Source organism: Panicum virgatum, chromosome 5N, assembly GCF_016808335.1.
Source record: "Panicum virgatum strain AP13 chromosome 5N, P.virgatum_v5, whole genome shotgun sequence".
Taxonomy (NCBI): domain Eukaryota; kingdom Viridiplantae; phylum Streptophyta; class Magnoliopsida; order Poales; family Poaceae; genus Panicum; species Panicum virgatum.
The window spans coordinates 58,456,119-58,466,634 of NC_053149.1; the positions used below are offsets into that span (position 1 = coordinate 58,456,119).

Consider the following 10,516-nt stretch of genomic DNA (forward strand, 5'->3'; position numbering starts at 1 on the left):
GACCAGCGCCCCCGTACCCGCTCGGTGGCCGAAGAGCAGGGCCGTGCGCCCACTCCCGCGGCGGAGCAGGGCCACCGTGCCCACTCGATTCGCCCGCCCCCGAGCTCCATCAAGCGTGCTAGCTGATCTTGCCTGCTCGTCGACGAAGCTCTCACCGGCGGGTCTTCGTGCCGCGGAGGGGAGCTTCATCCTGCGGCGGATTTCGGGGCTTCTTCCTGCAGTCCGGAGCACGCCCGAGCGGCGCGGGTCTTCCTGCGACGGAGGGGAAGTGCACCGGAGGAGAGTGCCATAGAAAGAAAAGAACGCGAACCGGTTTCTACATAATAATGAGTGGCAGATGGGTAATTTTTTGACCCAAAAGCCAGTGAAAGCAGGGGGTTGAAGTTCTTTCTAATTTGTAGTACTGGATGAAAGCTGCTTTTGGCTGTGGTTTTGGGTGACAGCCAACCCTTTTGGTTGGGCTGTTGGCTTTTGAGGGGCAAAAGCCACAGCCAAAAGCCCAACCAAACACACTCTCAAGAGCTTTTAGAAATCTTTACTTCTGTAGGAAATGTTCTAGATTATCTTGCATTAGGAAACTTCCCCCCGTATTTATGCATCTTCTCAAGACAAAAGGTTTGAATTGGTACGCATCAGCGATCTCATAGATTGTTTGTTTTATGCAATTTCACATAGATTCTTTGATGGTGTACAGAAGAGAGGGAGATGAGAGAGAATGAGACAGTGTTTCACAAAACAACATCCTTATAATCTAAAATAGAGGACTATGAGATCATTTTCTTACTATTGTACGAGTTGTTATCATACAACTTGTAATATTCTTTTCGATTCATAAATTATGGGATATTCTATTATTATGAGATAACAGGAAAAATGTACTATTGTAAAGCTTGTTTGTTTAATGACATCAATGTATTCACCCTAAAATTTCCATGCTCTTTTTGTTTAGTTCTTCCACGGTAGGAACTGGAATATGTTTGTTGTTTGTGTAGTCATCTTTCCAAAGGAACAGCGTAAGATGATATGCTATAGTTATGCGCGCGCGCATTATTGCTCGACAACGATAAACTAATTTAGGATCGGTGCTTGCCGCTACGGCCATTAGTCTTAACGACTCCAGGGGCCCAAAAGTCTCGATCAATTCTGAGGCCAGTTTCAGTGGGAATATCATCGATATATTTACCAAGATTGAAAATTTGAGAACCGTACCAGTAGAGTGTCATGGTGATGATATTCCTCTCATATTTCATAACACTCATCTCTCATCTCTCCTTATAGTATTGGTACATGTTAGCATATTTAATGTACATGACACTCCTATGACACTCCAGTGAAATTGGTCTGAGATGACCTCAGTACCCCACATATTGTACAGCAAAATTGTGCTACGGAGACATGGAGCTGCCTAGGGACGACCACATTTTGCCACATTTAAAATTAGACAAGTGTGACAAGTCATAAGTGTGGCAATGACCACCATATTTTTCTTGCCTAAGAAAATCTTGCTACATATTTTTTTGCCTATGACATGACATGTGCAGGCTAAAAAAATCTTGTCTAAGTTTAACTACTAGCCAAACACCTATTAACTTAATCAAACTTGCCTAAAATTAGGTGCGGTAAAATGTGGCGAGTAACCAAACACTTCCTGAAATTCCCAATACGATTGGCTATTGCTGCTGATGCCTGTGTACCGGCACAGCCGTGGCACGGGTTCCTCCTGGCGCAGCGGACCCCGCAGAGCCCGACGCAATCATGATTGATCTGCTGGAGTGGCTGGTGCCGGACGGGTACGGTGACGGAGGAGGACCGCATCAGCGCGTCCCACCGCAGGGCCCGTGACGCAGGGGCTGCCGTCAGGCGCGCGACTTCGGGCGTAGCTGATTAACGGTCGCCCGTAAATAAAGTTGGAAGGGCTTCAGCTCCGGCTCTAATACCGGCTTCTGCTGGAGTCCTCCCAAACAATATTTTCAGAGATGACTCTAACTTTGAAGTAGCTTGGAACCCCTCGAATCTTGCTGACTGGAGCGGATTGGGCGAGGTGGAGCCACGAAATCATGGCTCCCGTGGCTCCTTCATACCCTTTTGCCAGCCCTGCCCCCGGATGGGGCTCGCCGGGGCGCGGTTCGCGGGGAGGTGGCCGGCCGACGACATCGCAGGGGCGTGCGGTCCGTGGGGAGGCCGTGGCCTCCGGCGGCCATGGGAGGAGGTGCGGCAGCGGCCGCGAGTAGGGTCCGGCGGCAAGCCAATGGGCGCGGCCTGCAGGGCCGGGACGAGGTGGCCGGCGCCGAGCCTAGGGGCGCGCTCTGCGGGGCCGGGGAGGATGTGGCCGACGGCGGCCGCGCGGAGGAGGTGGCTGACGGCGGCCGCGGGGAGGAGGAGGTGCCGGCCGCCGGTGCTTTGGGTGGAGGAGGAGGCGCGGGTCGCCGCGATTGGAGGAGGAGGAGAAGGCGCAGGCCACCGCCGGCGAGTGGAGGAGGCGCGGGGGGCCGCCGCTTGAAGGAGGAGGCCAAGCGGCGGAGGAGGCGGCGAGGCTGGGCAACGCGAGGAAGGGGCCGGCGACTGAATAAGAGGATAGAGGAGAAAAAAGGGAAGAAAATAGATAAGAAGAGGAAAATGGAAAAGGAAAAAGGAGGAAAAAAGAAAAAAAGGACAATTTAGACTTTTTACCACCTCAATCCAACAAGTGAAGCTGTTTTGACAAACGTTTTCTAAAACGGCTCCAGCTCCACCAGAGAAGCCGCTCCACTGGAAGAGCCAAAGCCGAAGTTATTTTTGGAGGAGTCGGAGCCCTAACAAACAGACCCTAAGTCGTCGTCCGGTCGATTTTCCGACAGGATTCGGGCTTTGGTAATTATCGGCTGCATGCAAATGTTGACTCTCCTATTCTCTTTTAGGTTTCCGCGTGCTAGTGAGTTTACATGCATGGATTCTGGTCCCCACCAGCGAACCTCAAGCAGCCATACTGTGCTAAGCTCACTCAACTATGTTCCGACGGTGATCCATTGATAAAAATGTATATAACTACAATGATTTATATAATACAAATTATAAATAAATTTATATAAATAAAAAATACAAAGAAAAAGTATGAAGCAATACTTTTGTCAAAAAAATTTTGAAAATAAAAAATGGGGAAAAGAAATTTGAGTAGTAAAAGTTTAGGAAACAAAAATTTCAAGAATATATTTTGAACGACAAAAACTAGAATAAAAAATTGCGGGAGGGAAAAATTTAAGGAATAAATTAAACAGAAAAATAATTGTCTGAAAAAAGAGAACATAAAAATATCTAAGAAAAAATCTTTTCGAAACAAAGATTTGTGAAAAGAACTTAAAAGAAAATTTTCTGAAAAAATCATAAAATAAGTGTGTCAAAATTTGAAAAATCTTTAGAAAGAAAATGTTTCGAAAATAATTCAAAATATGAAAATGTGTAGGAAAAAAGTTTGGAAGAAAAAATGGAAAGCAAAAGGTAATAAAAAATGTGCATGGAAGGTCAAAAATTATGAAGAAAATCATAAAATAAAAAATTAGGAGCAAAACTTTGGAAAGATAAAAAAATTGCGAACAAATGTTATAGGATGTCTTAATAATGAATGGATTAAATAAAAGAAGAAGAAAACGAGTTCGACAACCGTAGAGATCAACGTTGCCGCTGCTGCACTATTCATCATGCTGAGCCAATGCACCGCCTGCTCCACTATTCACAATGCTGCATGGCAACTATGAGAGAGAAATAAAGAGAAATAGAATGAGAGAGAAGAAAGAAGATAGCAAATGATCGGCCCGCACAAATATTGGATGGTTGGACCGGTAGCCTAGACGCGCGTCCGCGTGACTGCGTCGTCGACCGGCAGGAAGACAACCTCCGGTCCACTGTAGAATTAGGATTGCGCGCGACTTCACGCGTCCCGCCCCCGGCGGTCCGGCGCCCTCCCGCACGGTGATGTCATCATGTCACCCACTAGCGTGCCACTATTTGGAGCTCGCAGACTCGCAGTGCCGATTCGCTCAAGCACAAGGACTCCACTCTCCTAGCCTCCTAGGCAGTACTGCATGGGCTCATCCGTTGAGGTGTGGACCTGTGTGGTGGGGAGCTCATCAGTAAAAGAGTTTCTATTTAGTGTAGTTTTTAGACATGTCACTATTTTAAATAATGTGATAGTGGATTAAAAAAGAGAGACGAATGGATTTTATCTATGAAACCATGTATATACGGTTATCAATTCTTGATGAGTTTTAAAATTAAATGTGATGATTCTATGAAATAACAAACGTGAAACAGTATATTGTAGAGTGAGTTTCATCTATGATTTTATTTGTGATTCGATGATGTGGCACTCTTGGAAATAACAAAATGAAACCACTCATCAAAATTAGGTTTAGTTCTATAGAAGAACTACTTCGAGGAATCGACAGCCGCGTATCATTTTCAAAAACTTTAATAAAGAAAGCCGCGTTTACACTAGGAATTCGGGGCTAACCGACGCCTGGATTAAGTAGTATAAACAAGTGGGTGACGACAGTCTTGCTCCTGTAAGCAAGCATGACGCAGCCTCCTTCGTTTCCGGTTCAATGTTCACACACGACTTTCCGTTTCAGCTCCAGTACGAGAGAGCTATGAGAGGCTGAAGTTTGGATTAGAGGTGCGACAGTTTTGTTAGTGACATAGCATTCTTAATCTAACGGCACAACTGCTCGTAATGTGCACAAAATCGGCGTGACTGCTGGATGGATTGGGATATGAACCCTCCGTGTCGCCGTGTCGGCATACAAATAATTAAGGGGCCTGTCATTTAAAATGAAATTATAAGAAACAAATAATTGAGAAAATTTCTTACTTAACACTACGAAAGTTGCTTATTCCTTGCTTGGTCCTCAAATTTTCTTTTCTTCCCTATTTGACGCCAAATTGAAAAGTTCCCAATTGACATTACCGTCTACTTTTACGGTTCACGGTGTTAAACTGAATGTGAAAAGATCATTTTATCCTTCTCCTGAGCCGTACCTCTACCAAACGTTTAATCTCGTACCGGTGTTTCGGCGGCGACGGTGCACGGCCACAGGAAAACGGCGGGCGACCTGTGCGACGAGCAACAGGACAACCCCTACGTTACGTGACGGGCGGCACAGCAATCGCTGGCCCCCTGCGCGACGACGAGCATTTTTGCAGTGAAATGTGACGCGAGCTTGATTCTCGGCAAAACTGAGGTCTGGGCCGAAATCTGAGACGCGGGGAAAAGTGAAATCAAACAAGTGACATTTATTTCTAGTAAATTTCCAAGAGAAAAGACTCAGTCATACGTGAAAATTCGAGGAAACTAGCTTGGGAGCAAATAAACAGAGATAGAGATAGTAAATTCAGGCTAAGAACAGTTTTGCTAGGACGGTAACTGATACGGATATTTGCACACAAGTTCTCAATAGTTAGAGTCATTGGTTTGCTACCAATTTTTGGTATGCTAAAATCAAAGTATGCTAATAAAATTTGGCTACAAATTGGTTTGCGTCAAACAATTTAGTATATCCTAATTTTAGCAAGCCAATGTATTAGCTTGCTTTATTTTTAGTATGGTAAAAAAATTGGTTGCACACCGATCAAACTCGTAATGCAAAAAATATTGGCAGATAAGGTTTAGTTAGAGACTGGAGCGAGGACGCCAGCGCCAAGCTCACGCACACGGCACACCTTCGCCGTCGACGTCACCATGGTCCGGCGTCACCTGTCGACGTATACAGGGCCCGGCCGGGGTGTTCCTGCAACTTGCGCCGAAACACCTCAGGTTTCTTATAATTTAGGGTGTGTTTAGTTTATTTTACAAAAATGTGTAAATATGTAAATAGGGCATTTGAATTACTAAATGAAGTCTATTTGTAAAATTTTTTGCATAGATGGGTTGTAAATCGCGAGACGAATCTAATGATGCTAATTAATCCATGTTTAATCAATAACTAGCGGATGGTTACTGTAGCATCACTGTTGCAAATCATAGATTAAGTAGGCTCATTAGATTCGTCTCGCGATTTACAGCCCAACCATACAAAATTTTTTGTAAATAGACTTTATTTAGTACTTGAAATTAGTAAGATTCCTTTTCACTTTAATGCATTTACGCTTTTTTTGCGTTTACATATAAAGAGGCCTTACTCGAAAAGCTTCAGCCTGGTAGTGAATGGGGACGCAGCAAATCCATTGTCCATCAGTTCCACCCGGCGCCTCTCTTCTTCTTCTTCGTCGTCTACCTCGATCCACTCCTTTTCCCTCCCCCCTCCCTGCTTTCCACGCAACTACGTGCCCCCGGACTCTTCTTCCACGATTCCATTTGACCCCACGGCACGCTCCTCAGCCAGTCCTCGGCCCTCGCCCCTAGTCGTCCGTCGACGCCCCCCAACAATCTCTCACGTCCTTTTTCCCCTGCCGCTACCCTACTGCCCACTTCGATCGCTCCTTCACTTGTTTCAGATTTTAGCCGCCGCCCTGTGTGGAAAAAAAAATCCTTATTGTTCCTGGCCTGAGGCAGTGCCGGCGAGATCCGGTCCTGGAATCGGGAAGGCGCCAAGGCTGGGAAGAGTTGGAGTGAGATTTACGGCGACCTGTGAGCCGCGGTTACGGAAGGGCACGCCGGGGAGGTTCTTGCCGACGCGGATCTGCCTGAAGCCAGCCAAGGGGGGTCGCCGAATTGGGGTGTTCGGCCGTGCGAGGCCAAAAGGCTCCCGCCTTGGCTGCCAAACCGCGTGACGCGACCACCACCACATGGTCGTGGTGGTCCGGCACAAGTAGGGGGCTCTCGCGTCTCGTGCCTGGCCGTTGTGAGACTCGTGGGCAGCCATGGAGCCGTCGTCGTCCATCACGTTCGCGTCCTCGTCGTCGTACCTGTCCAACGGGTCCAGCCCCTGCTCCGTCGCGCTCCCGCCGCCGGGGCCGCCCCAGGCTCCCCCGTTGACCGCCGGCGAGGGGTGGGGCAGTGGGGGCGCTGCGGGAGGGAGCGGCAGCAGCGTGGAGGCGGTCAGCCTGAACCGGCTCAGCAAAAACCTCGAGCAGCTGCTCCTCGACCGGGACCTCGACTGCAGCGATGCCGACGTCGAGGTGCCCGACGGTGGGCCGCCCGTCGCCGTCCACCGCTGCATACTCGCCGCGCGCAGCGCCTTCTTCTACGACCTCTTCGCCGCGCGCGGCCGCGGAGGCGCAGCGCGCGGTGATGTCGCCGCCGCCGCCGCCGGAGGGACGGGGGAGGGGGCTGCCAGTGGCAGGCCGCGGTACAAGATGGAGGAGCTCGTGCCCGGCGGCCGCGTGGGGCGCGAGGCCTTCCAGGCGTTCTTGGGCTATCTGTACACCGGCAAGCTCCGGCCGGCACCGCTCGATGTGGTGTCTTGTGCTGACCCCGTGTGCCCTCACGACTCGTGCCCGCCGGCCATCAGGTTCGCCGTTGAGATCATGTACGCGGCGTGGACCTTCAAGATCCCCGAGCTCATTTCGCTCTACCAGGTGAGATGCAATTTTTGCTTGCTTTTCCCCTTGCTAGTAGGATCCATCCCCAATTTGTGCCTGAAATGGTTCGCTCTGCCATGGTATTGTAGGATGTGACTTTTTTAGACTAAGTATTGGACTAATGATTTTATTTCTGTCCAATCCGTGTATAGTATGCACAAATTTTTTGCAGTATCGCTTTCCTGCTAAAATTGTTGGCTCGCCCTTTTTAGTGGACAGAACCAAATCCGTCGGTTTGGAGTCTATACAGCTTATGTAATTCTAAATTACTGTGTAGCTATGAATCACCGATACTTCACTAACCCAGCCGTACCCGTATCCGATACTTGCGTATCCGATACTTCGATACTCCGATACTCTCTCTATACTACCACTATGACGTTTTTTAAACTCACGTATCGCCATACCCGTATCGTGTATCGGTGATACATAGCTGTGTAGATTGGACTGCTTAATTGGAGTGGAGTTTTCTATACAGCTTATGTACATCAGATTAATTGCTGTTGGTCAGCTTTGCTACTTCGACTTATGGAATGCTAATGGTTAACTGTCTTCTCCTGCAGCGGCGGCTTCTTAACTTTGTAGACAAGACTCTAGTGGAAGATGTCATTCCTATTCTGCAAGTTGCTTCCCACTCAGAGCTGACTCAAGTGCTCGACAAATGTATTCAGAGGATTGCCAGATCAGATCTTGATGATATATCTTTGGATAAGGAGCTCTCTCCAGAAGTTGTCGAGAAGATAAAACAGATTCGTAAAAATTCACAAACTGCTGACGATGACGCCTCCATTTCGGACCCTGTGCATGAGAAAAGAGTCAGAAGGATCCACAGAGCACTCGACTCTGATGATGTTGAGCTTGTGAAGTTGCTTCTTAATGAGTCTGAGATCACATTAGATGATGCCAATGCATTGCACTATGCAGCTTCTTACTGTGATTCTAAAGTTGTCTCGGAGTTGTTAGACTTGGGGCTGGCTAACTTGAATTTGAAGAATAGCCGTGGATACACAGCACTCCACTTGGCTGCTATGAGGAGAGAACCAGCTATCATTATGTGCCTCCTTAACAAAGGGGCAACTGTATCGCAACTGACAGCTGATGGCCGAAGCGCAATTGGTATTTGTCGGAGGTTAACAAGAGCAAAAGACTACAATACAAAGATGGAGCAGGGTCAAGAGTCAAACAAAGATAGGTTGTGTATAGATATTCTAGAGCGGGAGATGATGCGAAATCCTATGTCGGTAGAAGATGCTGTCACCTCACCTTTGTTAGCCGATGATCTTCACATGAAGCTTCTCTACCTGGAAAACAGAGGTGAAGTCCACACCATGCTTGATAAAATGGTTCTTATTGGTTTCCCCTTAAAAAATTTCTCAAAATTAGAAGGACCCCGGTGGGAACAGATTTAAGCTACCTTGTAGTCTAATGACATGTGCCCCTACCTTTCTTCTCAAAAAGAGAAAGGCAAAAGAAAAACACCCAACATATCCGTTTCTCCCTTTCTTCAACAGAAGTGTTACATTTATTTTATAGGAATAGACCATTGTAGCCACTAAACTGTTTAGTCTAAATTAATCAAATTACAGTTGACAGACGTGTGCAATACTTGTTGCCACTTACCAGTCAACTTTGCACACACAGCCTAGTGGTGGCCTTGTTCTAGATAACATAATGAGAAGGATTTGGCACCATTGGGTAATCATCAGATAGCACCTTAGAACTTGGGGTGGGTGATATGGCATGGTCATTGCCTTTGTTTTATTTTAAGCTTTCGAAGAAGATTTTGCTTTATGTTATTGACTAAAGTGCATTCCCCTGGATCATAACATGCTATGTATCATCCCTGCAGTTGCATTTGCTAGACTGTTCTTTCCCGCTGAAGCGAAGGTCGCCATGCAAATCGCGCAAGCAGACACCACAGAAGAATTTGGTGGTATTACTGTACCAGGTACTTCTGGAAAACTGAGGGAAGTCGACCTGAACGAAACACCAGCCATACAAAGCAAAAGACTCCGTTCAAGGGTGGATGCACTGATGAAAACAGGTGAAGTTTCAATCATCAATTTCTCAATTTTAATGAACAGCCCCTGCACCAGTGCATCCATCACCTAAAAATTTAGTTCCAATGCAACCATATGTTCAACAGACTCCATTTTCTGGTAGTCCTGTGTAAAACAACATCACACATGAGATACACTTGGTTAAGAACAGGTGCTCACTCGTTCCATCTGGCCTCTTACAGTGGAGCTGGGCCGGCGGTACTTCCCGAACTGCTCGCAAGTGCTGGACAAGTTCCTGGAGGACGACCTGCCTGACGGGGGGCTTGACAAGTTCTACCTCCAGAGGGGCACCCCCGACGAGCAGAAGGTGAAGAGGATGCGCTTCAGCGAGCTGAAGGAGGACGTGCAAAAGGCGTTCAGCAAGGACAAGGCCGACAACAGCATGATCTCCGGCCTGTCGTCGTTGTCGTGCTCGCCGCCCCAGAAGGTCGCCAAGAAGTGACCAGTTTTTGCCGCGTATAGTTCTGTAATTCACTGTATTGGACCGGGACAGCGTATAGGGATGGATCGCTTAGACCTGTGAATGCATAGCGCTTTCCTCGCATAAAAAAAAATGAATGCATAGTGCTTACAGTGGTGTAAGTAGAACTATATTATATATGTGAAAAACATGCCGAGAACACCGTGCAAAAAGATGAACAGATGATCGTTAAGACATTCCAATGAATGCCAGTATGCGTGAGCCGGATGGCCGTCATCTGCTAAGCAGCTGCCTACGTCGTTCATTCCCCTTGCCCTGTGAACCTACCGCCAATCCTTTTGCATTGAGGCAATGCTTCGCCAGTAAAGCTTCTGTCTGAGGCTATGTTTCACACTTTCACTAGTAAGCTTTTAGTTGGATCAATGGGTTTGTTTAGTTCCCAAAATTTTCCTTTCGATACAGTAACTTCGAACGTTTGGCCACTGATTAGGAGTATTAAATGTGGACAACTGACAAAACTCATTCCATAACCTCCGGCTAAAAT

General features: G+C 47.3%; 1 protein-coding gene across 1 annotated transcript; it reads left to right on the forward strand.

Moving 5' to 3' along the window:
* The first annotated feature begins 6,181 nt into the window (after positions 1-6,181).
* On the forward strand, positions 6,182-10,218 carry LOC120672622 (BTB/POZ domain and ankyrin repeat-containing protein NPR2-like). Its single transcript, XM_039953123.1, has 4 exons — positions 6,182-7,488; positions 8,055-8,805; positions 9,341-9,535; positions 9,734-10,218. Exons 1-4 carry the CDS (start codon positions 6,832-6,834, stop codon positions 9,991-9,993), a joined length of 1,863 nt encoding a protein of 620 aa, XP_039809057.1. The 5' UTR covers positions 6,182-6,831; the 3' UTR covers positions 9,994-10,218.
* Positions 10,219-10,516: the final 298 nt, after the last annotated feature.

What these genes read in the sequence shown, in the direction of transcription:
- LOC120672622 (XM_039953123.1), top strand. Translation starts at nt 6,832, where the DNA reads ATGGAGCCGTCGTCGTCCATCACGTTCGCGTCCTCGTCGTCGTACCTG. An exon ending in AGCTCATTTCGCTCTACCAG is followed by an intron (nt 7,489 to 8,054) that starts GTGAGATGCAAT and finishes CTTCTCCTGCAG; the next exon opens with CGGCGGCTTCTTAACTTTGT. An exon ending in GGATGCACTGATGAAAACAG is followed by an intron (nt 9,536 to 9,733) that starts GTGAAGTTTCAA and finishes GGCCTCTTACAG; the next exon opens with TGGAGCTGGGCCGGCGGTAC.